This window comes from Sus scrofa, chromosome 9 (genome assembly GCF_054392235.1).
Source record: "Sus scrofa isolate SSC_HxYL_T2T_F1_AM1 chromosome 9, Sscrofa_HxYL_maternal_Yorkshire_Landrace_v2.0, whole genome shotgun sequence".
Taxonomy (NCBI): domain Eukaryota; kingdom Metazoa; phylum Chordata; class Mammalia; order Artiodactyla; family Suidae; genus Sus; species Sus scrofa.
In genome coordinates this window covers 112,437,756-112,465,654 of record NC_139391.1, presented here as the reverse complement: position 1 = coordinate 112,465,654, position 27,899 = coordinate 112,437,756, and the positions used below count along the sequence as shown (strand labels likewise).

General features: G+C 38.8%; 1 protein-coding gene across 2 annotated transcripts; it reads right to left on the bottom strand.

Moving 5' to 3' along the window:
* Positions 1–3: 3 nt before the first annotated feature.
* Positions 4–27,190, bottom strand: DLD (dihydrolipoamide dehydrogenase). Of its 2 annotated transcripts, none has more exons than XR_014814383.1 (14): positions 27,087–27,190; positions 25,526–25,604; positions 16,117–16,196; positions 15,573–15,641; positions 14,731–14,800; positions 13,165–13,265; positions 12,717–12,860; positions 11,987–12,088; positions 3,647–4,503; positions 2,901–3,341; positions 2,402–2,591; positions 1,846–1,983; positions 869–958; positions 4–774 (listed from the first exon to the last, which is right to left on the bottom strand). XR_014814383.1 is itself a non-coding variant. In NM_214062.1 (14 exon segments), coding segments are annotated over 14 exon segments (1,530 nt in total). In that variant the 5' UTR covers positions 27,126–27,188; the 3' UTR covers positions 9–708.
* Positions 27,191–27,899: the final 709 nt, after the last annotated feature.

Genomic DNA, 27,899 nt, shown 5'->3' with positions numbered 1-27,899 from the left:
AAATGAGTATTTAAGACATGTTTATTTCCATATCTTCATTTCCCACCGTTAATACACTGATTCTCCATTTAATATTTGCATTTTGTAAATATACAGCCTTAATTTGGTTAACTGTATAACTATACTTCAGACTGTAGACTTCAATGGAACCTTAAAAAATCTAAACACAAATTCTACCTCTAAACTCCAAGATTTGGGGGGTTAAATACAACTGAGGGACAATCCTTTTTTATTTACATCAGTTTATACATGTTTTCAACTTATTCTAATGACTGTTACCAAGGTGAAAACCAAGTTTAAAATAACTTGATCACTTTGCTTCAAACACAGCTGTTCACATGCCGTACTCCAGCTCCATCCATGTAGGTAAATCCAACTCTACTGTATCACAAACAAAAGCTACTTAACATAAATTCACTGAAGTTGAACTTTTCATAAACAGCATGAAAATATGGGTCGAAAAAATTTTTCCAGGATGCTACTATAAACAAGTAGCTTTTTTCTGCAATATTAATGCAATAAAACAAAATATTAAATTTATTTAAAATATAGATATGAGATTATTCCCTTCTGTCCAAACCTATTAAATATCTTCCAAAAGTTTCATGATTCAGTCCTAGAAATTCCTGGAGCTATGAGCATTTCCTGTTCAGAAATGTGACCGCTACAAAAGCTCCCAGGAAATTTCAGAAAAATATATCTTCTAATTTAAAAGTTGATTGCTTTGCCAAATGATGCAGCCAGGTTTGCTTCTCTAAAAGCTTCTGATAAGGTCTACAAGGAAAAAAATTTAGAATTAAAAACAAAGTAACTGTGGGTCAGAAGAAAATTTAGATAGCCATTCACTGTGTATGTTATTAACAATTACCGGATGTGCATGACAGACTCTTGCTATATCTTCACAGGATGCTCCGTATTCCAGTGCGAGAGCAGCTTCATTTATCATTTCACCAGCACCCTTTAAAATAATAAACCAAGAAGTCATTTTTTTTCCATGGCAAAAATCAACTATCTTCTAATAGGAGAGATTAGTACAGCTAACTGCCTCCAGTCAGAAAAAGCTTAACAGAAAAAAGCAGCACAGAAGTGAAGAGCTTAGGCTCTGGAGTCAGATGAGCTGGATTCAAATGCTACCACTTACTACCTTAACCTCTCAGTGACTGTGTGCTTCATTCCATTCATTCACCTCAAAAATGGGAATAGCAACACCTACCTCACAGGGTTGTGAAAATTAAAGTTAACGCATGTACTTAGGAAAAATTATTACAAAGTGAGCACTTACAAGTTCTATTACCATTACCGATACATCAGATACCTAAGGCAGGGCATACTTCAAGATCAGTTAGAAGGTAACAGCTGAACCAAGATATGACTAATAGGCCAACAGATCTGGAGGCAGAGGATTCTACACAAAGGGTACTATAAGCACAAGGTTCTGGAAAGGGAACACATTTGGCCTATTAAGAAATAAAGGAAGGCCCATGAGACAAAGAATTAATGAGCAAAAGGGACAAGTGGAAAAGATGAGGTCAGGACCACATTTAGAAGGTCCTTGTCTATAAGTCTAAAGTTGAAAGGACCACAAGAGAGCTTTAAGCAGGCAAACAGTCCAGTCTATGTTTTAAAGGGATGATTTTAGTTGCAGCATGGAAAGTCGATGATACGGTGGGCAAGACTGTGACTGCTGTTGGTACCTTGCTAGAAACAATGCACAGAGGCCAGATTCAAACTTTTGCTAATAAATAATAACCTCAGAATGTAAACACCAAGTGGTTTTAAATTAATCTACTAAACAGCTATGTTTTCCAGAGATCCTGATGGGATTACCGATTTTACAATACTCACTGGTCCTATAATATGTGCTCCCAATACTCTGTCTGTTGACTTCTGCCCAAGAATCTTAACCATGCCGTCTGTGTCAGCATTGGTCTTAGCTCTGCTGTTAGCAGCAAACGGGAACTTTCCAACTTTGTACTCAATACCCTGTCGAAGACAGAAAACGAGAAGTTACATAAACACTGAAAAAGCACATTCCCTTTCAGTGAAATCATCTACCATTTGTTCAGAAAATAAATCCCAAGAAGGCAATTCTTCATAAGGCATATAGAAGTAAAAACCAAAAAGGCTTGTTACTGAAATATATTTTGGGTGAAACATAAGTAAATGCAAATGTCAGTCCACCTGGACACATTCCAAATCCAAATGTAAGAGCTTTTGAATGCAGGCAAGCACATGGTCTCCTTTATGACGCTAGTGAAGTAAAATACACACAAACCAACTAATAATGTTCTATGCAGTTATTAAAATGCATTAATAACGCAATAATAAATGAATTCTCAACCCCCACCCAGTGTCATTAACTCAACGCACACATTGGAGTAAACCCCTCACTGAGGATTACCTCTTCTTTCAACTGCTCTTCTGATTTGCCAACCCAAGCAACTTCAGGGTGTGTGTAAATCACTGATGGTACACAGTTGTAGTCAATGTGCACTGCGCCACCAGCCATCCCTTCCACACAGATAATGCCTTCATCCTCTGCTTTGTGAGCCAGCATTGGACCAGCAACCACATCACCAATTGCATAGATACTGCCACAGAGATTAAAAGAACAATGAACTTCTGGAATCACAGACACTTTTTCACTTAATGCCATGGAAAAAAATAAAGGTTTCTAGATATTAAGCCACCAAAAAGTAAATGAAATACAGGTCTTTAAATATCTTGAACATGGGTTCTAATCTTGGGATAATGAAAAAATTCTATTATTTCTGCTTTTCCATGTTTAAGTTTACTATTCTTCCCCAAAGTTAATGCATTTTTTAAGCATGACAAATGTCTTATTTTCAAAATAGTGTTTGTTTAAAATAATTGAAAATGCAGAAGCATATCCAACTTACTTTGGAATTTTAGTTTGGAATCTGGTATTCACTGGAATTCTACCTCTAGGATCTAGTTCAATTCCAAGCTCTTCTAGTCCCAAATTCTGAGTAAAGGGTCGTCGGCCGATGCAAACCAGGAGTACATCACAAGTGATAACTTCAGCTTTACCACCAGAAGCAGCTTCAATACTAGACAATGAACAGTGTATAACTGTTAAACACACATTTACCGGAACAGCTGACAGACTTGGAAATTTAAGATCAGACATTTCTCAAGTACTGATGACACTTCTAACAGTGTAAGTTTATTTTTTTATAAAAGAAACATAAGGGTCAGGCAATAACAAATGTATACATATTCTAGAAATCTACCATTAAAATCTCAAACAATAGGCCGTATAACACAGTTTAAGAACATAGGTCTTTGGAGTTCCCATTGTGGCTCACAGGGTTAAGAACCTAACACAGGGAGTTCCCGTCGTGGCGCAGTGGTTAACGAATCCGACTAGGAACCATGAGGTTGCGGGTTCGGTCCCTGCCCTTGCTCAGTGGGTTAAGGATCCGGCGTTGCCGTGAGCTGTAGTGTAGGTTGCAGACGCGGCTTGGATCCCGAGTTGCTGTGGCTCTGGTGTAGGCCGGTGGCTACAGCTCCGATTCAACCCCTAGCCTGGGAACCTCCATATGCCACAGGAGCGGCCCAAGAAACAGCAACAACAACAACAACAACAACAACAACAACAACAACAACAACAACAACAAAGAACCTAACACAGTGTCCTTGAGGATGTGGGTTCAATCCTTGGCTTCCCTCAGTGGGTTAAGGATCCAGCACTGCCACAAGCTGCAAGGTCACAGATGCAGCTCAGATCGTGTTGCTGTGATGTAGGCTGGCAGCTGCAGCTCCGACTCAACCCCTAGCCAGGAACTTCCACATGCTACAGGTGAGGTCGTGAAAAGAAAGAAAAAACTACATTACAAATGAGAATAGTGAATTAATTTTTTTTTTTTTCGGTCTTTTTGCTATTTCGTGGGCCGCTCTCGCAGCATATGGAGGTTCCCAGGCTAGGGGTCGAATCGGAGCTATAGCTGCCAGCCTATGCCAGAGCCACAGCAACGCAGGATCCAAGCCATGTCTGCAACCTACACCACAGCTCACGGCAACGCCGGATCGTTAACCCACTGAGCAAGGGCAGGGATCAACCCGAAACCTCATGGTTCCTAGTCGGATTCGTTAACCACTGCGCCACGACAGGAACTCCGTGAATTAATTTTTTCTAGCATCAACACAATCATGAAATTCAGCGGACTGATTTGATATGCAATACTGAGTTATGCTATACAATAAAATGGTATTAAGTTATAAAAAAACTCAATGTTTTTCTTAAACATATAGAAGGGTATCATATCAAATGCAAATATGGCATACTTACGAAACATCAATGTTTCCATCTGACTTCTTAGTAGCACCAATAACTTTTGTATTCAATTTAAATTTAAATCCTTGTTTTTGAAGGATGCGTTGAAAGTTTTTAGATACCTCCATATCAATTCCAATTCCACCAACATGACCCAAAAACTCAACTGCTGTCACATCTGCACCAAGTCTCTGCCACACTGAACCCTGAAAATAATAATTTCTTTACAAAAATCATAGTGTTCTGGAGCAAATTTTTTTTTTAAATCCATTTAAAACTTTTTTTTAATTTTTTTTCTTGTGTTAATATGCTATTAAATGCTCTGAGGTTTAAAATTAACACTGAGACAAATAGCTCTAACTTATATATATTTCCTCACTCACTCAACATTCACTGAGACTGAACACCTACTACCTGCTAAGCAAAACACTGCCCTCAGGGACTTTAAATTGTGACAGGGAGACAAGTAAGTAAAATTCATGTCAAAGATAGAAAAATGCTATGAGAAAAATAAAGCAGGAAGTAGAACCAGGGCTACTGAAAGGAGAGGGGTTGTAATTTTAAGTAGTGTGGTCACAGGAAGGCCTCACTGAGAGTAACATTTGCACAGACTTGAAGAAGAGAGGGAATGAACTACACAGTAACTGGTCCAGAAAGAGGAGCAAGTGAGAAGGAGAGTCTTAAAGGGGAAGAAGTAACCTCTTATTACTAATTACTGATGTCTACAAAAATATTAAACTGGCTTCATATTTTGTTTGCTCAATAGAGAAATGTTATCTTTTCATTCAAATTATAATTTAAACTGAATGCTGGCTTTTTAACTTCTTAACAATTATAATTTGCAAAAGTGGCAATATGAACATAATATTATGGTGTTAAATAACCTATGAAAAGCTATGAATATATCCTTTGCAAGAATTTATATTAAAACCATCTGGTAATTTAAAATTCGCCTTATGAGTTTATCTTTCCAATTAAATTCATACATTCATTTGAAGAATTTCATGAATTTTGGGATGAGAACTGAGTTAACTGGAGGCCACAAAGTGACACTAATTAATCCAAAAACAAGCATACACAGTAATTAACTCAAAATGGTCATGGACCTAAATGTAAAATTCACGACTGTAAAACTTCTGGAAGAAAACACAGGAAAGAATCTCTGTGACCTTGAGTTAGGTAAAGATTTCCTAGCTACAACACGAAAAGCACAATCCTTAAGAGAAAATAGTGAGACTTCATCAATATTAAAAACGTCTCCTCAAATGACAGTATTATAAACATAAAAAGAAAGAAACCACAAGCTGGGAAGAAGTGTTTGCAAAACATCTATTTGATGAAGGATTTCTATCTAGATTATATAAAGAACTCTCAAAACTCAACAAAACAAACAAACCCAATAAAAAAAACATACAAAATATTTACACAGGCATTTCACCAAAGAAAGATGGCAAAAAGCACATGAAAATGTGCTCAACAATTCAAGCCACTAGAGAAATGCCTATTAAAACAACAAAATACTACCACACACCCATTACAATAGCTCAAATCAAAAAAACCAACAATACCAACTACTAGTGAACAAACAGAGCAACTAAAACTTACACTGCAGGGAGAGGGTGTTATAAAATGATACAGCCCCTTTGGAAAACAAGAGTTCCTTCAAAGGTTCAATACAGAATTACTCCTAGGTAAATAGTCAAGAGAAAAAACAAACAAAAAAACCGATATGTCTACACAAAAACTTGCACACAAATGTTCCTCACAGTACTAATCATACTAGTTCCAAACCAAGTGTTCATCAACTGATGAATTTTAAAAATGTGCTATATCCATAGAATGAAATATTACTTGGCCATGAAGACAAATGAAGTACACATGAACCCTGAGAACATTATGTTAGGTGAAAGAAGCCAGACACATAATGCCACGTATTGCATGAACTCCATTTATATGACATGTCCACAACAGGCAAATCCATAGGCAAAGGAAGTAGATTAGTGGTTTCCAAGGGCTGGGAGAAGGGAGGAATGTAGAATGACTATTAATGGGCATAGGGTTTCTTTCTGGTATGATGAAAATGTTTTGGAATTAGATACTGATAAGACATAACTTTGTAAGCATACTAAAAAAATCACTGAATTGGACACTCTATGTGGATGAAACATACGATATGTGAATTATATCTCAATAAACATTTTCTAAAAAAAGAACTGCTCCTCTGAACCTAATCAGAATAGTAAGAAATACTAAGACTGGAAATAAGATACATCATCTCAATGTCTATAATTCAAAGCAAGGAGCAAGGAGCATAGCAAGATAAGTGCCTACTCTTTAGGAAAGATGATTTTAAAGAGATAGAAAAACCCAAAAATATCTATCATTTATTTATAGCTTATTAGATGTCAGGCTCTGTTAATTGTCTTAAATGTATTAACAAATCCCAACAAAATCTTACAAAGGGCAGCTATTCTTATCCCCCTTAACGAATCAACTAGCTCAGAAGGTTGTGAATTTAACAAGAACATAAAGTCATTAAGAGTCAGACCTGAAATTCAAATTTAAATATGATCCCAAAACCTATGTTCTTGAAAGCACTACATTAAACTATAATGGAAGAAGGAACATAAACTATAAAAAATAAAGGTCACAGAATAATAATCTTTTTAAGAAAGAAATACGTATGACTACACAATAAATTCTCTAATAAGCCTACATTTTTAAAGAGACATGTAAAAACTAATTCAATATAGTAACAGACACCTAAAACACAGTATCAAGATGTCTGAAATGACACCATGTTGTAAATAACCTGATGCAGAAGTGCAGAGATGGAAGAAATAAAATTACTGCTTGAGGATATTATGACCAACAAAAGAAAGTAAATCTATGTTATTCTTTTTTTCTTGCTTGTTTTATCCATCTATGAGAAAAATTTTCAAAGTAGAGTGAAGAGAAGAAATACCAAGCAAAAAGTGAAGCCCAAGGTAACTCCCAAATCTAACAAATTAGATCAGCATTTGGATAACAGTCACTCAGTGAACTCTGGGGACATTTACCATCAGAGAACTGCCAAAGGGCGGCAGAGAGGCAGATACTGCCCAGATTTTCAAAATGGAAAAGAATGGAGTCTGAATTGAGAATAGATTCTGAAATGTGGAGCAACGGTCAATCTCTGCTAAATAACTAGAAAAGATTTTTTTAACACCAGTTTGACAATCATTAGACACTACCGTAAGTGCTTCAAACAGGGCATGAAAACGACCCTTATTTTCTTTTCTGAAGGTTTTCTGGACTGGTTAATGTAGTATAACTCGATATCAGTAAGATATTCAAAAAAAGGGGGAGGGAGAAAATCTCATGATACACTTGTAGATGTGATGGATCAATGGAGATTTCAAATATGTTTATAAACTGGTTAACTGTAGTATCAGATGGCTTTCATGAATGACACCAGAGAAAGCTTGATTAACTAATTGTTGATAACATCAGATGATAGACCACATGCCTTAGTTAGCATGCTTCTTCAACATATGAATTAAAGCAAGAAACAGCTTTAAGTGCAAGAATGACAGAATCAAGACAAAGAAATAGATTGGAACAATGAGTGCAAGTGACCAAGATTAAATTAAAATCAAGAATAGGAGTTTCCATTGTGGCTCAGCAGAAACGAACCTAACTGGTATCCAAGAGGATACAGGTGAGATCCCTGGCCTTGCTCAGTGGGAGGGATCCCGCATTGCTATGGCTGTGGCGTAGGCCAGCAGGTGTAGCTCTGACTGGACCCCTAGTCTGGGAACCTCCATGTGCCACGGGTGCAGCCCTAAATAGCCAAAAAAAAAAAAAAAAAAAAAAAGCAAGAACAAAGGTTCAGGGAGTTCCTGTAGTGGCTCAGTGGTTAACGAATCCATGAGGTTGTGGGTTCGATCCTTGGCCTGGCTCAGTGGGTTAAGGATCCCGCATTGCGGTGAGCTGTGGTATAGGTCGTAGAAGTGGCTTGGATCTGGTGTGGCTGTGGGTGAAGCTGTGGCCAGTGGATACAGCTCCGATTAGACCCCTAGCCTGGGAACCTCCATATGCTGCAGGAGTGGCCCTAAGAAATGTTAAAAAAAAAAAAAAAAGACCAAATAAATAAATAAATAAAGGTTCAAAGTCCTTTATTTAAAGGTTTGAAAAAAAAAATCAGAATTCCTAGAGCAAGATGGATGGTTTCCACCTGCCCACAAGCTCAGTATGTGCTAAAAGCAAACAAGAAACAAAATACCCTGATCTTAAAAGGATTACATTAAAACAAGTATATTATGCATATCAAAAGGCAAAAACATATTCTCTCCAAAATCCACACTATTATGCTTAGTTTGGAAGACCATTTACAAGTGATCCTGACAGGAGTACCCGTCATGGCACAGTGGTTAACAAATCCGACTAGGAACCATGAGGTTGCGGGTTCGATCCCTGGCCTTGCTCAGTGGGTTAAGGATCCGGCGTTGTCGTGAGCTGTGGTGTAGGTCACAGACGCGGCTCGGATCCTGCGTTGCTGTGGCTCTGGCGTAGGCCGGTGGCTACAGCTCCGATTAGACCCCTAGCCTGGGAACTCCATATGCTGCGAGAGCGGCCCAATAAACGGCAAAAAAGACAAAAAAAACAAAACAAAACAAAAAAAACAAAAAAAAAAAAAAACAAGTGATCTTGACAGACAGGACTGAATCAAAAGGATGATGACAAAATAATGGATCTGGTATCTACAAGACCTAAGTAAGAAAAGCAATGGAGATCTAAACACAAATAAAATCCAGTCTCTGCCTTCAAAAAAATTTATGGTCCTATAAAAAAGACAAATATAAATAAATAAATGTGATATATTGTTATTAGATGACACAAAGATGCAGACAAACCAGAGACTCAGAGAAGGGGAGATGAGGTTTCTTAGACAAAAAGACTCCACTAAAAACATAACTTCTGACATTTGAGAGTTATTTATTATACCCACAAATGTTTACAGAGCAATAATAATAAAAGTTAGTATGTGAGTACTTATTATAGATCAGCCATTATGTTAGATGCCAAAGACACACACAGTTAATGAAAAAGCCAGCATCTCCACCCTCACGGAGTTTATGATTTAATGAAAGAGAGAGACAACTGAACAAGTATTATTAAGAAGGCCCAATAAATGTTGGAACAAGTACAGGGGAACACTCAGCAAGAGTACCTAAGGACACCTAGGGGAGGCAGGGAAGGGCTCACACAGTGCAGACTCGTGGAGGGAAGAAAGTTCCACACAGAAGGCAGGCCTGCCTACGGATAAAAGAAAGAGTGCACTTGTTCAGGAACTGACATTTCAATATGCCTTGAACATGTTTGAGAGGGAAAGGGTTAGAAGTGAAGGTAGAGATTTGAGCCAGCACCCAACAACTTATCTTGACAGCTACCATGAGTCTCTGCAGGGTTTTCAGCAGGGAAGAGATTATTACATTTGTATTACAGAAAAATCACTCCAGCCACTCTGGGGAAAACAGATCAGAAAAAGTTACTGAAGTCAGAGAAACCAAGGGCGAGACATGATCTTGGCATGAACTGGGCCCTAAGGAGATACATGAAAAGAAGAGGATATATTCATGAGCTACCTAACAGGCAACGACTGACTCAATATGGGGCATGAAGGCACAGGGGCAGTCACATATAATTCTGAAACTTCTCGTTTAGTTCGCCAGATGGATGGCAGTACCACTAACTGAGATGGGAAATGTTAGAAAAGAAACAGGATTTGGAGTTCCCATTGTGGCGCAGTGGAAATGAATCTGACTAGGAGCCATGAGGTTGCAGGTTTGATCCCCAGCCTCGCCCAGTGGCATTGCCAAGAGCTGTGGTGTAGGTCACAGATGCGGCTCAGATCTGGCATTGCTGTGGCTCTGGTGTAGCCTGGCAGCAACAGATCTGATTAGACTCCTAGCCTGGGAACCTCCACGTGCCGTGGGTGTGGCCCTAGAGAAGGACAAAAGACAAAAAAAAAAAAAAGAAAAGAAACAGGATTTGTTTTGTATGTTGAGGAGTGAAGGAGGGAGGAAATGGTTAAATTATACTCTTAGTGAACAGATACAAATAAAGATGCTGGTAAGTGTTCTGATATAAAAGTTCAGAGGCCAGGAGAAAGGATTAGGCTGCAAATATTCATGAGTCTTTGGGTAATTGAGATAAGAGTGGAAGAGTATTCTGTAAGAAGACACAAAGGGTCTGGGATAGAACCCTGAGACAGAATCCAGAGTAACAATAACAACTAAAGGGAAGGCTGCGTGAAAATAGAGAAGCTGGCCCAAAGGCTAGATAGAAAACCCGACTGGGTTTGATCAGAGAAATTAAGAGAAAAGTTTCAAAGGCAAAAAAAATCAGCAATGCTGTCAGCTACCAAGTAAAACAATAAAGAAAACCGCCCATGAGACTGAGCAATAAATCCATTCACGTCCTGTCAAGAGCAATTTGATGGCACAAGAAACCATGAACCGAGAAGTGAATGGAAGGTGATGAAACAGAGTATGGGCATCTCTTTCAGGAAGTCTGGTTGTGAAGAGAAGGTAAGTGGAAAATTAGCAACTGAAGGAAGACACAGGGGCCCTGCTATATAGCACAGGGAACTCTTACCTAATATTCTCTGATAATCTACATGGGAAAATAATCTGAAAGAGAATGGATGTGTGTACATGTATAACTGAATCACTTTGTTGTACAGCAAAAATTATCACAACATTGTAAATCAACTCTACTTCAATAAAACTTTAAAAAAATGAAGGGATAAGGAATTTACACAGGCACTAATCTGCAGGGTATATTCTTCTCCTGTGTAGTCAACACCCTAGCTACAGCATAAAAAAGACCGGCAGGTGAATTCAACCAGGATCCAAGTCTTGCCTAGTGGGCGGGATGGAAGAGCAAGGCAAGGGACTCAAGAACATCTCTAAGAAGATGGTCAAACTGATGGACTATGGAATCCAAGCTGATTGGGAAAGCAGTCAAGACAGGAAAGGGCAGGCAGCAAAAACACAGAGGATAAAGAGCCTGTGTACCAGGAATAAGCGAGTAAGAGAGGAAAGGAGGTTATGCTTAGAGGATAAAACATCTGGATTTGTGATTTTAGAAGCAGAGCAATTCTTGGCGATTACAAGGTAAAATGGCTCTGGGAAAGGATACCTAAAAAGGAGGGAAGACGTCACTGGACAAACAGGGAAGTCGCCAGATGGACAAGAAGGGAGAATGAGGCAGGGAGAAGGTAAGAAATAGCACAGTATTCAGAGAACAAGTAATAAGACATTTCTAAAACTTCAGAGGGATCGAGATGAGGATGCAGACAGGGAAGAACCAGCTCGTGTAAGTCACGTCTTTATCTGAAACGCAATCTACTCAGAATGAGTCGTCTGCTGCAGGGGCTGGCAGGTTTTTTTTAAATCAGTCCAGTTCTAGGAGAGCAAAGAGGTGAAGATACAGGAAAGCAAATTTCAAAACATAAGAGAATGTACTAATAACTACATAAATAGGTTGTCTTGAAAACTCTTTAATATTAGAACTGTTTAAGCAAAACTCAATGCTGATCTACCTGCGATGTTACATAAAGAATCACACAGAGGACCACTCAGTCCTTTCCAACTCCATGTCAATAATGAGAGAATATACGAGGCAGAAAAAAACAGCACTCACCAATTCTACACCTATCACTCCTGCACCAATGACAACCATCTTTTCCGGAACTTTTTTTAAAGATAAAGCACCTGTAGATGACACTACTGTATCTTCATCAATCTATAATAAAAGAAAAAAGATACGATCGGAATTATTTTTAAGAACCTACTGATTTATAAACCGATCTCAGTATAATCTCTAATAATACTAAACCATTTATTTGACTCCTACTCAGACTCAATTTTAATCAAAACCCATTAAAAGTGCACACTTTAAAATTTTATCATTCACCATTTCAAATCAAAATGGTCAATTTTAACTTAATATTGAATTCAAATAATATTAATATAAAGTGTTCTATTTCTGGTCGCCATCACTGCAAAATAAAGACAGGCAACTTCCCAGAGCTGAATGACTGTCAACATATAGTACTTCAGTTAGAGATCTCTTTTAAAGTTCATAAAGAGCATAAAGTAAGAGTTCCTGCTTTGGCGCAATGGGTTAAGAATCCAACTGCAGCAGCTCAGGTGGCTGCAGAGGCACAGGTTCAATCCCCAGACCCATGCAGTGGGTTAAAGCATTTGGCAGTGCCACACCTGTGGCACAGGTCACAGATGTGGTCTGGATTCAATCCCTGGCCTGAGAACTTCCACATGCTTCGAGAGCAGTCACTTAAAAAATAAAATAAAATACTTTAAAAAATACATTTCTGTAGGAAGGCTGTGATAGTTGTAAAATGTGTACATACCGTAATTCCAGGAAAAGGAGTAACTTCTGAACCCGTGGCTATAAGAATGTTCTTTGTATTGATAACTTCAGTGCTGCCATCAGCTTTTGTAGCAGTGACCTGATTTTTCCCAGTAATCTTTCCATATCCATTTACACGAACAACCTTTAAAAAATAACATTCATAAATTCGAAAAGTTTAAAATGGTTTTTTTGGATAAACAAGTATGACTAGTAAAACAAACTATTAAAAAAATTCATCCAACCCAAAAATGCTTCTCTTAGTAATGCTACATATGGCACAACAAAAATTTTGTTATCAGGGCAATCTACTTCAGGTTAACGTTTCGCTTTAAATTGAATAAATATCCTCCAGCAGCCAAGTTCTAATAGCACCGCTGTCAGCATAAAGCAAAGTTTATACGGTGTATATAGAAGAAAGCAAAAATGTGAACATTCAACACACTGACCTTATTCTGTTTGAATAAGTGGGCAATTCCACCCGTTAAGGCTTTTACAGCATTACTCTTCTGCTCCATCATCTTCTCCAAATTCAAGCGAACCTCAGACACTGTAATTTGTTAAATAAATCTTTAGCTCTTAATTAAATTCCTAAAGCAACAGGTGATGTTTCTCACTAATCAAGGTCTGAAAAACTTCAGCCTAATGCTTACTGAATTGTATAAAAGGCAGTATTAAAATTTTTAATTTAATAATGGATACAATAATCATGGCTGGCAAAAAGCCAAGAGCATCGCATTACAATAACATAACCTACCACACACTGTAAAACATCTACCTTCAGGAAAAACGAAGTCCAAAATAAAACATTATACTCCACTGTGACAATACATTCTCCAAATAGCTTATGATGATTTTAAGTCTGGGAGAGATTTAAGTAAAAATGACAAAATAAAACATCACTAGAACATTTTTTTAAAAGGAAACGCTACATTAAAAAAAAACTACTAAAAACAGACATAAACTTCAAATACAGAAGCCCTTCAACTAGATTTTAATCATTCGTTTAACTCAGAGGAAAACTCTGAAGCAACAAAGTAAGAAAATAAAGAAGCTCAACTCAATAGAACTTTGGCAGTAAGAAGAATCTCATAAATCATCTCATGCAAACAACAGAGCTCAGAATTGAGGAAACTGAGGCCCTGAGATTTGATTTACCCAAGGTCAGAGAGCTAGAACATAAAGTTTTACCTAAGGTGCTGGTCTCTGACTAACCTGGTCTCTTCTTTCCTTAGTGGGTATGGATAGTGGGTTTTGATTCTATGTTTCATCTCTTTTTCTTTAATGTATATTCATTCTTTAATGTATATTCATTACATTTTCATTACATTTTAATGTATATTCATTCTTTAATGTATATTCATTAATGTACATTCATTATTTTCTTTAATGTCTATACATCACCCCTACACCTATCGATCTGCCTACACTACAGCACAATCTTTCAGAAACCTACTGCTAGAAAGAAAGAAATGAAGGAAAATTAAATCCCCCTGCCAAGGTGTGTTTTGGTCCTTCCTGGAAGAGACTACCCTCCCGGATATATCTGTCAACAACAATAACTGGAGAGAAAGGATGAAATGAAAACAGTCCAAAAAGAACAGCAGGAGATACAACATACCAAATGAAAACGTTATGAAATGCCCTTTTCCCCTATGCTGCATCCCTCCCTCTCTCCTCCCCTCTCTTCCCGCTACCAACAACATAGGTAGATCTTCCTTCCTTCACCATTACCCACCGACTGCACTCAGGGATCCAGCGGAATCCAGCGCCCCCTAGTGATCTCTAGGTTTCAGGGAAATGAAAACTGCCCCCCCTACACAAAGGAACAAAAGATATCACAGTAGAAATATGGATTAAAGCCTTCTTTCTTAAAAAAAAAAAATCTCTCATTTTAAAGATCTTCTTCTTATTTTTCTCCCACTGAACATATATTACACAGTCACTGGACACACAAAAGTCCTTAGCCAGAAGAATCAAATGAAAACACTGCTCAATATAAAAGGTATACATACTTTCAATTCCCCTAGATGCAAAATCTTTTCCATGGGCCATATGGTAATAATGAGAGTTATTTAATAAAGCCTAAAGGAAATAAAAAAGACTAAATTATCAAATTTCATAAACAGACTATATATAATCAAAAACTTACGAAAAATGTACTTATGAAATGATATTCTCTACATGAAATAGCACATAGGAAAACACCAATTCAGTTTCTGTTCTTATGTATTTAAGAAAAACAATAACGATTTAAACATGCAACAAACAAGAATGAAAAACATTTTTACTTTCATTAAAAGCAAAGGTTGGGAGTTCCCGTTGTGGCGCAGTGGTTAACGAATCCGACTAGGAACCATGAGGTTGCGGGTTCAGTCCCTGCCCTTGCTCAGTAGGTTAACGATCCGGCGTTGCCGTGAGCTGTGGTGTAGGTTGCAGACATGGCTCGGATCCTGCGTTGCTGTGGCTCTGGCGTAGGCCAGTGGCTACAGCTCCGATTCGACCCCTAGCCTGGGAACCTCCATATGCCGCAGGAGCGGCCCAAGAAATGGCAAAAAGACAAAAAAAAAAAAAAAAAAAAAAGCAAAGGTTATCTATTCCATTGTAAAGGAAAGCAGAAGAGAAAAAAATACTAGAGTCTGTTTGAATGAAAAGGCTAGGCATTTTGCGACGTTATTTCACGAACAGATGGCAGACTGGTCACAGTACTCAGTTTTTCCAAGGAAAAATGTGTTTTTTACCATCCATGGGTTATTTTTTGATAATTATATTAGTTTAATATTCTGATCTCAATATATCCCATTTCTAGTTGGTGGCTAATGAAAAAATATCTGCACTGTACAAAACATATGCTCACCTTAGAAGGAATACAACCAACATTCAAGCATGTTCCACCAAGTGTTTCATTTTTCTCAATGCAGACTGTCTACAACCAAAAAAATATTATTTACTGCACATAATCTGCAATGTTTCAGTTCACTAAAATTCCAAATATGTCTTAATTCTTCTACAAAACACACTACTCAAGCTGTGTCTATGAGAGTAAAAGATTCCTTTATAATTTATTACTTAAATAATAATGACTCAAATGTAAACTATTCTAAAAAAAAAAATTTTTTTAACAACCAGATACAAATAGAGCTTTTAGATCTATCACTGTATCTTCCTAAGTATGATTATAAGCCAAAACAGAAAGTATTAGGGGGAGAGGAAAAATGACTTCACTTTTCCATTTCATAAAAATACTACAATTAAATAAACCTTCTCTATTAGTTTTAGGACAAAATATAACTTATAGATTTAAGAATTCACCATTATTAATTATCTGCGAAGTATTTTATGAATATGATCAACTCTTCCCAAATGAATGAATTAACACCTAGTTTGAGCCTAAATCTTACCTTGAAACCTAACTGGGCAGCTTTAATAGCAGCAACATATCCTCCAGGACCAGAACCTATCACTGTTACATCAGCATCAACTGCAATAAAAGCAAATTGATATAAAACAGTAAATTGCTTAATACTGCCTAAAAACAATACATTTAAAAAAAAACTTAGCCTCTAACAAAGTGAAAACAACCAGCATTTTCTACACAATACTATTTATTCCTAGGTATCTGACACTCTTGGATGTAACTGAAAATGGCACAGATTTTTAAATTTCGTTTTCTACTTATTCATTGTGGTATGTGGATATATACCTGAGTTCTGTACCCACTGTATCCACTGCCCTTGCTAAACTCTACAGTTTTATTTCATGATAATGGACAGGCATTTAGTGACACATCTGTATGAAGAAAAGAGTCTGAGTTTTGGAATCTGACACACCTGGCTTCAAATCTCAGCTCTTGGCACTTAAAAGTTGTGTGATTAAGTGACTAAATTTTTCTGCCATTTATTGACTCAAATGATTGATGTTAGGATCAAATAAGCTAATTTCACGTAATACCTTGATGTTCTCAATAAATTCAAGACTAATTACACTCTTTTCAGGTACTTAAATTTTAAGATACTACAACTCAGCAGGACCCTGTAGGGCTCCTGGGCAGATGAGCCTTTCTGTGTCTCGACTTCTAGTTTTTAGAGAATAAGCTTCAGCTGCCATGACCTTCCCTAAGCTCTAAAGGACAGGTTCCAACAGCTGCTAATCAGAGAAGGGAAGGGATGCAGAGACCAGGGAGGAGCTGTCAAGAGATACTACTACAGCCTTGGGGGCAGTGTCCTGGTTCCCCCTCAAGGAATACACATAATAATATCTTTGAGCTCTTCTGCAGAACTAAACCCCCAACAAATGGAAGACGTTAACTACTTGATGAAGCATTCTTCATTCCAGAAAGAAGGTGGACGCCCAGAACCAGTCCTGGGGCCCCCAAACACCAGCTCTGAAAACCAATGCAAGCCTGACTCTACCCTGATCGTTATCTGTAGCCCTATTTTCCACTTCCAAAACTATAAAACCACTTCCTAATCTTTCCCAAAGGAGGACACATTCTTTAAGGCATTAACCTGCTATGGCCTCCCTTGCCTGTCAAAACAATAAAGGTATCTTTTTCTCCTTCACCCAAACTGTGTTTCTATTAGGCACCAGCAGACAGAGACCGAATTTCAACAACATGGGGGGGGGAGAGGGGGGTGGGATGATTCCACTTCCCTATAATACAAAGCAGATAGATACATTTTGAACTTCATTTGAATAATGATAAATCTTGCATAGCTTAAGATAACAGGCTAAAGAGAACATTCAATAAGCTATTCTAGACATTTACCATATACAGAAACTGAAAATTTATCAGTAGCAGTAGGACTACAGAAATGTAAACATAAATCCAAGTATTCTTCTCAATCCAACATCAAATAATGCAACAATAACTGCTGAAAGAGTCAGAGAGTCTCCCTTCTCCCCGCTCCACTATCCTTACAACTCAATTACTGGAGCATTTAGCAGTTAATAAAACACTTTTACATACACTATGTTTGATTCTCAGAACCTCCTATGAGGAAGGTATAAAACACTGGGTTCAGAGAAATCAATTAACTTGCCCAAGGTCATCTAGCAAGCTGTGGGAAAGACAAATGAAGCGTTTTGTCTCTCCCTCCAGTGGTCTTTCCATTATTCAGTACTACATTTCTCAATTTCGACTATCCCTGAGAGCAATAATCAAGCTTTCTAATTACTCTGGCTATCTGACATCAGGTGAGTAATTTAACCAGCTTCACCTTCGGTTCCTCATCTGGAAAATAAAAGGCATACAAAAATCTACCTCTCAGGGTCATAATATAGAACAAAAAACCTATGTAAGTAACTTAGCACAGTACCTGGAACCTACACAAGTATTCACTATATAACACCTTTGTTCTCACCAAACTTTTTTTTTTTTTTTTTTGCTTTCTTATCGTCTTCTTCCCCACAAAACACAAATGGCCTCAGGGGATGGGAGTGTAAAGACCTTGGCTGGCCCCATCGAATCACAGAACCTCTGTGTTGGAAGACTACAAGTTATTAAGCTCAGTTATCCACAAAATCTAAAAATCTTCCTACTTGAATAAGTATTGACTCTCCTTGGTTAAATCGATGATAACTGGGATTAACCAATACAGGAAAAAAAATGGAGCTAATCCAACACACGACAAGAGCATTGCTTCGATTTTTACTAATTTTGCGTTTTTTGGCCACACTGCTTGGTTCACTCATTCATATTCAGAATTAAGTGTATACTAAAATGTACTTCTATTTTTCAAGTCTTGAACCAAATGATGACCTAAACAATATCCCTTAGATGGGTACTAATTCTTTAAATTTCACAGTAACATAACTACAAGTTACGAAATAGATTTCTTTGCTGAATTTTTAACATACAGGTTTACTGAATAAATTTAAACACAGAAAAGCAAAAAAACACTTATTTTATTTCCCAATTTACTGTGATCTCAGGTCTTTTTAAAAACTGTGGAAAATAGGAAAAACATTTCACCTTGTACTGAAGATGTACCACACCATCAAAATCCCACTGAAGTGCTAGGAAGCACAAAGATGAAGTAAAAAAGAAAAGTCTTCCTCTAAGGACTTGTCAGCTGAAGAACAGGAGGGTATGATTCAATGCAAAGCTTCAAAAATAAGCCATTATTTAAGGGAAGTATACTAATACCTGTAATTTACTTTGAAATGCATCAAAAAAGATGAATGGATAGACTGCATATGGATGAACATATATGTGACAAGTAGAGTAAAATGTAAATAATCTATAGGTGTTCAATGTAAAAGTCTCACATTTTTTTCTAAGTGTTTACAATTTTTCATGATAAAATACTGGAAAAACAAACCAGCTAGCTCTCACCTTCACCAAAGGCTGCTTTGCATGTGAAAGTTTACAGCACATGATTCTGACTCATCATCTCCTTGCCAAGAAGCATCTCTCAATCTGGTTCCCATACAGTTTTAAAAATTAGGAGATAGGAAAGTAGTTAAACAAAACACATTAATTTAGGGAACACCTGATGGAAGACTTTACAAAATTAGCATCAGCCTTTAAAAGTGAAAAGGAAATACTGAAAAGAGAGTTTCCATGGTGGCATAAAAGAAACAAATCAGACTGGTATCCTTGAGGATGCGGGTTTGATCCCTGGTCTCAATCAGTGGGTCAGGGATCTGGTGTTGCCATGAGCTGTGGTATAGGTCACAGATGTGGCTCGGATCCCACATTGCTGTGGCTCTGGCAAAGACCAGCAGCTGTTGCTCCAATTTGACCCTTAGCCTGGGAACTTCCATGTGCCTTGCGTGTGGCCTAAAAAAAGCAAAAAAAAAAAAAAAAGCAAAAAAAAAAATTGAAAATGATATACCCAATAACAGCATAAGAGAGAGGTAACTACGTCAGCAAAATGGCAAAAGGCAACTGAATACCAGTATTCATTCAGGTGGCAATAAAATACCAGGAGAAATCTGAAAGGCTAATACTTATACTGGTCAATACCATGAAATGAAAAGACAAAAAGCAGGAAAAAGTGCTCTACAAGTTACTCTATAAACATTACTTACATCAGTATGAGAAAAATAATGAAAGCATATGATCAAGTCTACCGCTGAAATAAAGGTATCAAGAGTTCCCATTGTGGCTCAGTGGTAACAAACCCTACTAGTATCCATGAGGACACGGGATCCCTGGCCTTGCTGAGTGGGTTAAGAATCCAGCATTGCTGTGAGCTGTGTCTAAGTGGCAGACATGGCTCAGATCTGGCGTTGCTGTGGCACAGGATTCAACCCCTAGCCTGGGAACTTCTATATGCCACGGCCCTAAAAAGACAAAACAAACAAAACAAAACAAAAAAAAACAAGATGTCAGGTTACAAATCAATTATAATCATCAACAAACTGTACTGGGTATTAAGAAGTCAGTCTGCAATATTATCTGCCACTTGGGTAATCCACTACATGCCAGGCAGTGAGCTAAATGCTTCCTACTGTCTCATCTAAGTCTCACTCAGGACATCTCTTAACATAGTTATTACTGCCATTTAACAAGGAGAAAATAAGGCTGAGAATAACTAAATAAATGCATAAGGTTGCACAGCTAGTAAACAATTCAGCCATGATTCAAGCCAAGTTCTTTAGATTCTGAAGCCTGTGCTCCTCCACCATTATGCCTTCCAAATCCTAAGATGATCCCGTAACCTCCAAGGCAATCAGGGACTCTAAAATGACATGAAGTTCTTCATTATCAGAATGAAATCAAATTTCATGAATGTCTACCCTATGAGAAATTCATCACTATCTTCAAAAACCTTACATCATAGTTATGGAAAATATGCACATACCAAAATGTAGATAAATCGAAGATTTTTCTTTTAAAAAAAGGAACAGGAAAAGAAGCATCATAAGGCAATAATCATTAACTACCAAATTCACTAAACGAGTGTAAGAGCTACTTCTGTAAGGTTTATTTGTTATTGTTTTGCTGGGAGGGTGGGGACAGCTGTTTTAAAATTATCAATAGCCTTATTTTTCAATCTTATTTCCACTGTCACACCCTATACCCGTGATCACCCAAAGTGCAAGGCTTCACTGTCTGATCACCTCCTAGTTCCTAAGGAAAGAGACACATATTGAAAGAAAGGAAGGAAGGAAGGAAGGAAGGAAGGAAGGAAGGAAGGAAGGAAGAAAGAAAGAAAGAAAGAAAGAAAGAAAGAAAGAAAGAAAGAAAGAAAGAAAGAAAGAAAGAAAGGATTTGAAGTAAAACAAACCTTCTTGGGCAAATTACTTCAACCTTTCTGGGCTCTGATGCAACACAGGGATAATAGAAATGATAACACCTGCATCCCAGGGTTGAGAGGTCAGAGATAAGGTCTATCAAGACCCTAGGAGGATGCCAGGTGCATTATTAGTCAGTCAATAAATGTTTCTTTCCTTCCCAGCTCCGCCTCCCAACTTTAGTTTTGCAGCCTCCAGTCTCACTCCCACCCTCCATAACAACTTACACAGTTACCGCAATGTTACCCCTGCCAAAACCCAACTCAGACCACATTCTTGTGCTCCTCACTGGTTTCTCTATCTCTTGTTAGATAAAGTTCAAGTTCGTAAATATAGCATCCAAATCTCTCCAGTAACTTTCTCCAGCCTCATCTCCCACCACGTTTTGGTCATCCACCAATACCAGGCAGTTTAAGCTTCAGCAATGATGATTTACTGTTAGCTTACACTCACAGAACTGTGCTGGCCTACCCACATACATTCTATCCCATCCTCCTAGAAGTAAATGCTGACAGCAGGCATTTCACATTACCGGCACTATTCTAAGCTCTTGGGCTACCTATAAAATGACAGAGCCCTGGTTCTCACACTCTAAGGAGAAAGAAAAAACATTAGAACAAAAACTCCAATCTGCAACCAAAATGAGCTTTAAAAACAAATATGATCATCTCATGCCCCTGCTTAAAACACTTCAATGACCTCCAACTGCCCTTAAAATGAAGAGCTAGGGTCTTCCATAATCAGGATCTTCAACACATTTCAGTCACACTGGCCCTTTTCAAGCTCCTCAAATGCACTATGTTTCTTTTCATATCAAAACATTCCCATGCACCGTTCTTTCTACCTGGAACATATCTCACACCCAACCCCACCCCAACTCTTTTCAGATATCCACATCATTTCCTTAAGCAAGTAACCCTAACCATTCCCGATCCATATACAGATATTATAGCTCCCTATGCTTAGCATGTGGAGTCTTTATCACAATAATTTACTGGATGTTTGTCTTCCCCAAAAGACTGTAAACTATAAAGCTGCATCCTATCTGTCTTGTTCTCTCCTGTATCCCAACAAATAGTCTAATAACTGGCACATAGTAGATACTCACTATCTGTTGAAATAATGAATTTATAAATGAATGAATGGAAGCAAATATGACTAAGTGTGACAGTCTATTCCTGCCATGGAATGGGTCATATCAACAATAACACACAATACTTTTCAAATCTTGATGAGCTTGGTTCATATTCAAACATCTCCCAGGTGCTCTAACAGGGAGATCATAAGCTTTGAATTTCTCAAGCTGGTCAGCCAATAGTCATCTAAGGAAACAGGCCAGGAAGTTCCAATGGCACAGTGGGTTAAGGATTCAGCATAGGTCTCAGCTGCAGATCAGATTCAATCCCTCGCCTGGGAACTTCCACAGGCCGTGGTGCAGCAATTAAAAACAAAACAAAACAAAACACAGAGTGCAAACTCTAGGAGTTCCTGGGTGGCTCAGGACGTTAAGGACCCAGTGTTGTCACTGATGTGGCTCTGATTACAGCAGTGGCACTGGTTTGACGCCTGGCCCAGGAACTCCCATGTGCCACAAAGTCAAAAAAAAAAAAAAAAAAAAGACTGTAAGCTCTATAGTCAGAAGAATTTTTCCAGCTCTGTCATTTTCTAGCTAACCTCTTCTTTTTTTTTTTTTTTTTTTTTTTTTGTCTTTTTGTTGTTGTTGTTGTTGTTGTTGTTGCTATTTCTTGGGCCACTCCCGCAGCATATGGAGGTTCCCAGGCTAGGGGTCGAATCGGAGCTGTAGCCACCGGCCTACGCCAGAGCCACAGCAACGCGGGATCCGAGCCACGTCTGCAACCTACACCACAGCTCACGGCAACGCCGGATCGTTAACCCACTGAGCAAGGGCAGGGACCGAACCCGCAACCTCATGGTTCCTAGTCGGATTCTTTAACCACTGCGCCACGACGGGAACTCCTTTTTTTTCTTTTTAGGACCACATCCATGGCATATGAAAGTTCCTAGGCCAGGGGTGGAATCAGAGCTGCAGTTGCTTGCCTACACCACAGCCACAGCAATGCTAGATCCAAGTCGAGGCTTCAACCTATGCCACAGCTTGCAGCAACACCAAATCCTTCACCCACTGAGTGAGGTCAAGGATTGAATCCGTATTCTCATGGATACTAGTCGGATTCATTACGGCTCAGCCACAACGGAAACTCCTCCTAGACAACCTCTCTTAACTCAGCTCCTCCATTTACTAAATGCAGAAAACAGCAGCACATACCTGGGAGGACAGCCTCAAGGATTAAAGACTGTGCCTGAGATAAGGTAAGCCCTCAATGTGTCAGTTAATATTACTGCTGCTACTGCCAGGTACTTCCTACGTACCAGGCACCATACTGGATGCTTGTGATGGAGCGAAGCTGAAACAGTCATGGCCCTAGGGTCCATTTATTTAATCAATACGTACTGAATACCTACTGTGCCATTTTCAATGCTACACAGTCACAGTCATGGCCCTAATATTGTATGTGCACTTGAGGAAAACACAGCCACTAAATAAACACCTCAGATGAATACAAATATGTACATGAAATGCTTGTTAACTTCATCCAACCAGATTTTATACAGTTATCTACATGGATACAAAAGGATTTATAATTTACAAAAGGGATAATTAAATTATTGGATTCATGAGTGCTCAGTTATCCTCCTTTCATTACAAATCTAAGTTCCTGCTCAGGAACTGCTTGGCAAATAGAAGATACCAAATAAATCTCTGTTGAATATATAATAACATATATGTAGAGCGAGCCATGAGGTCTTTCACTGCATGCTTTGGAAATGAAAATCTGTCGAGTTGAAAACATAACATTCCTATTTAACGAAAGAGAAAAAGGGTATATGCCAATTACATTTCAATAAAACCAAAAATGGAAAAAAAGCGACAAAGGGTATAATGGGTCCAACTCTCCTCCAACCCCATCAAATTCCTATTTCTTAAAGGATCTCTTGACCTGTTCAAAACCAGGATAGGTCATTCACTGTTGGTCGTTAGTGACCAGAATTCTCCTTCTATCCTTTCTTCTACGAGTAAAACATAGGAAAAATTATAATAGTTTGACAACAGTCTAAGGATACAGGACAAAATTATTTTACAGGATACATGGAAAATGATGGTCATAGTTCCCCTTCAGCTAATGGTTTCTATAATGAAGCTTTAAGACATCACAAATGACTTTACTTATGATTAAAGGAGTGATTCCAGTAAATGTCAAAACACATAATTTCAAATAATCAATAGCCTTAGTAGTGAGAGACCAAAGTATCTTACTATAAATCCATTAACTTGCTGCTTTACATACTCTAAAAAATAAAGTACATATCCTTTATAGAAACTTCAAAAATACAGAAAAGTATAAAGAGGAAAATATCAATAATTCACAGCTTCCTTTTAGGATACATCCTTCTAGTCTTTAAAATGTGCCTTTGGAATTCCTTTCTGGTGCAGAGGGTTAAAGACCTGGTTTTGTCACTGCAGTGGCTTGGGTCACTGCTGTGGTGTGGGATCAATCCCTGGCCTGGGAACTTTCACATGCTGTGGGCAAGGCCAAAAAATAAAATAAAATAAAATGTGCCTTTGATAAGCCCATCAAGATTTCTTTCCATTAAGCATGCAAAAACGTCATCTCACCTTCTAAACATTGTTATAAACATTGTTAAGCAACTAACACACTCAACCTTACCTTTTTTATTTTATTTTTATTTTTTGGCTGCCCCACAGCACATGGAGTTCCCAGGCCAGGGATCAGACCCAAACCACAGTTGCAGTCTACACTGCAGCTGTGGCAACCCTGGATCCTTTAACCCACTATGCCAGGCCAGGGATCGAACCTGTGTCCCTGGCACTGCAGAGACCCCACGACCACTCCTGTTGTGCCACAGTGGGAACTCCCAGAATTAACTTTTTAATGTAAACATAGAATTGCTCCCCTGCTCAAAACCCTTCAGTGGTTTCCCATCACTCTTGGGAGTAAAATCCTCACCTGGCTCATAAAACCCTCCACAATCTGATCTCTGCCTGCTTTTCTGATTTTACACTCTACTGGTCTCTGCTCCAGCTACACTGGCCTTCCTGTAATTCCTTAAACCTCACAAAATAATTCACTTCAGAACCTTCCCACTGCTGTTTCCCTCTGCCTGAAACAATTTTCTTACTCTCTCACTTCCTCAGGCCCTTGCACAGAAAAGTCCTGACAAAACAGTCAGTCGCCTTTCCTCATAATCACCAACTACGTGATTTTCAATCCCTTCCCCAAATTTTTCCCTATGTGTGTACCATTCGTCTTTTATCACCAGACCATAAACTGCATAATACCAGGGCTTTGCCTAGTTTACTACCTGGAACACAGTAGGTGCTCAATAAACATTTAAGTTAATAAATATAAGAACAAATGAGTCCTATGACTGATTATTATTACTTGAATATTCACTTGCTTTTACACTGAAACACAAAGGAAATATGAACTAATTTGAGGAAAACCTATTTTTCTAAGTACTTACTTGGTTGATCTGCATAAGTTCTCAGCGGCACTGCAGAAACTCCTTGCAGACCATGAGCTATTCGATTAAAATGGCCCCTCTGAAAGAAAGAAAATATTCCTATTGTGTAAAACAGGAATTCAAAACAGAAACTACTGAAGGTCCGTGAAAACAATGAATTTGGGCAAATATATCAAGCAACGATTACTAATTTATCTTCCACTGCCACACAGAAATTACATATCAATTTCTCCCCTTCTGTAACAACAATCAGCTTGCCATACTTTTTACTATGAATATTCAACAAACCGTCTCACATTTAACCTAATTCAAATATGTTACTCAATGGTGTTACACTTTATTGAATTCTCAGAAAGCATGGCTAATTTTTAGTGCCACGAATCATTTTAATGTCATAATTAAAGTTTTTAAAGTTGCAGCTTAAGTACTTGAATAATCTGCATTACGACAATCCTTTGATATGTAACTATCGTTTACTAACTCAAATCTACCATGTAAAGTCTATGAAGATATTCCTGAACTGCCCACCAGGAATAGAAAATGAGACAAGATGCCTTAGGAAAATGCACTAATGTACTCATATTCAAGAGCTATTACAGTTCTCCAAACTGGATCTCAATCTCCACAACCTCTAAATACGGATGGCTACTATCTCCTAAGAATGATGAGGCACAAAAAAACACAGCAAATGGCTCCTACGACAGCACGTAGATAGGAGGCAGTGACAAAACCTACACCGATCTAGTAATGTTGTCTATTCCAAGGCAATTCTTGCACCTGAGGTCCCTACAGAGGACAAAGAACAAGTGACTAAATAGCAATCCTGAGTTTTAGCCCCAGCTCTGCCTCTCAAAGTATAAACTCTGACACACGTTACATTAACTTTGGGGCACACATGCTACTCATCTTTGAAACAAAGACAAAGGAGTTTGATCGCTGCATAACTTTTAAAGTCTCCATCAATATAGTATTCGGCCACGATTCCACATATGTACCGTCTGGCTGTATTTGGTACACAGATGAAAAGGGAAAGCTATATTGACCATAACTCCTATAATAAAATATAAATGCTTCTACGAAAAAAGCCAATAGACGTTAGCTTAAAGCAGCAGGCACTGAAGGTATCTTTGAGGAATTCCTAGGGCTACCCGCTGGGGGCTGACCCGGTCTGGTTCTTTCAAGCGGTAACCCCAAAGTTACCTGCCCACTGCACAAAAGCCACTCAAGAGCCAGGATTAGGAAAAGGTACTAAGAGTTAACCAAAAGGTGCTAAGGCGACACATACTCCCCGCCGTCCCAAGATCCCATAGGCCAGCTGGGGGCTTGGGAGGTGACCATGTGCAACTGCTGACCACCACACAACTGAAAGGGCCTCCCCACAGCCCGGGCCTTTGCTTCCCAGCCTCCGTCCGGACTATGCCGGTTCAGGGGCGGAGCCGCTGGTGGTCTCGGCCCGGCCGCCTGCCGCTCCCACACCCACCACTTAGGTAGCGTTCGGGACCGCGTCACCGGGCCTCTCTGCACCTCTGGCTCATCACGAACCTACCCAGTCGGTCCTCACCTTGGCCAAGGTACAGTATACACGACTCCAGCTTTGCATCTTGCCGCTGTATTGGCCTTTGCGCCAACTCCTTCACCTCCGCTAAGCACCTCCGCCGACTCGCCAAGGTCTCCCCGGCCTGCGCATGCACGAGCGCGCCTACGTTATCGGTCCGGAGCAGCGCGATTGGCCCGCGAGGAGGGTGCCGTCCGGCTCAACGTCGTACACTGTCGTAAGGAGCATAGTGCTTTGTGGTAGCAGGGAATGAGGGACCATTTTAGGGATAAAAGAGTGCTGGGGGTTACAGAGTGCGCTTGTTTTTGGAAAGTGGAGTAACTAAAGCTAAGGTTTGCTTAATGCACGCTGCAGAAAGTAAAGCTTCACAGGTTCTTTGTTGTGCTAGGCTGAGGAATCTCAACATTGTCCGGGCCTTATCTCACTTTTGTCCTTAACTATATGAAGGATTACTAGTATTTTCACTTCTTAGATGAGGGCCTGAAAGATTAAACAATACCCTCAAGGTCTCACAGGGGACCGGTAACTGCAGCCCTGAGGTCAAAGCTTTTCATCCTAATTCCTGCTTTATAATTCCTCCTGTAGATCAAAGGCCATATAAAAGATGGGGTCACATACTTTGGTATCACCAGCATTCTGCTCTAAGTAAACTACCTGGCAATACGTAGAAAACACACTTTTCCCTGCCGCCTCAGTTGGGAGACACATCTCCTTGTCAGAGCAAATAAGAATGGGTGGGGTGGTGGATGAGGTTACAGGTTCTCACATGAGACAATGGAAAAATATTGTCTTCAAGGCTGAGCACAGAAACCTAAAGTC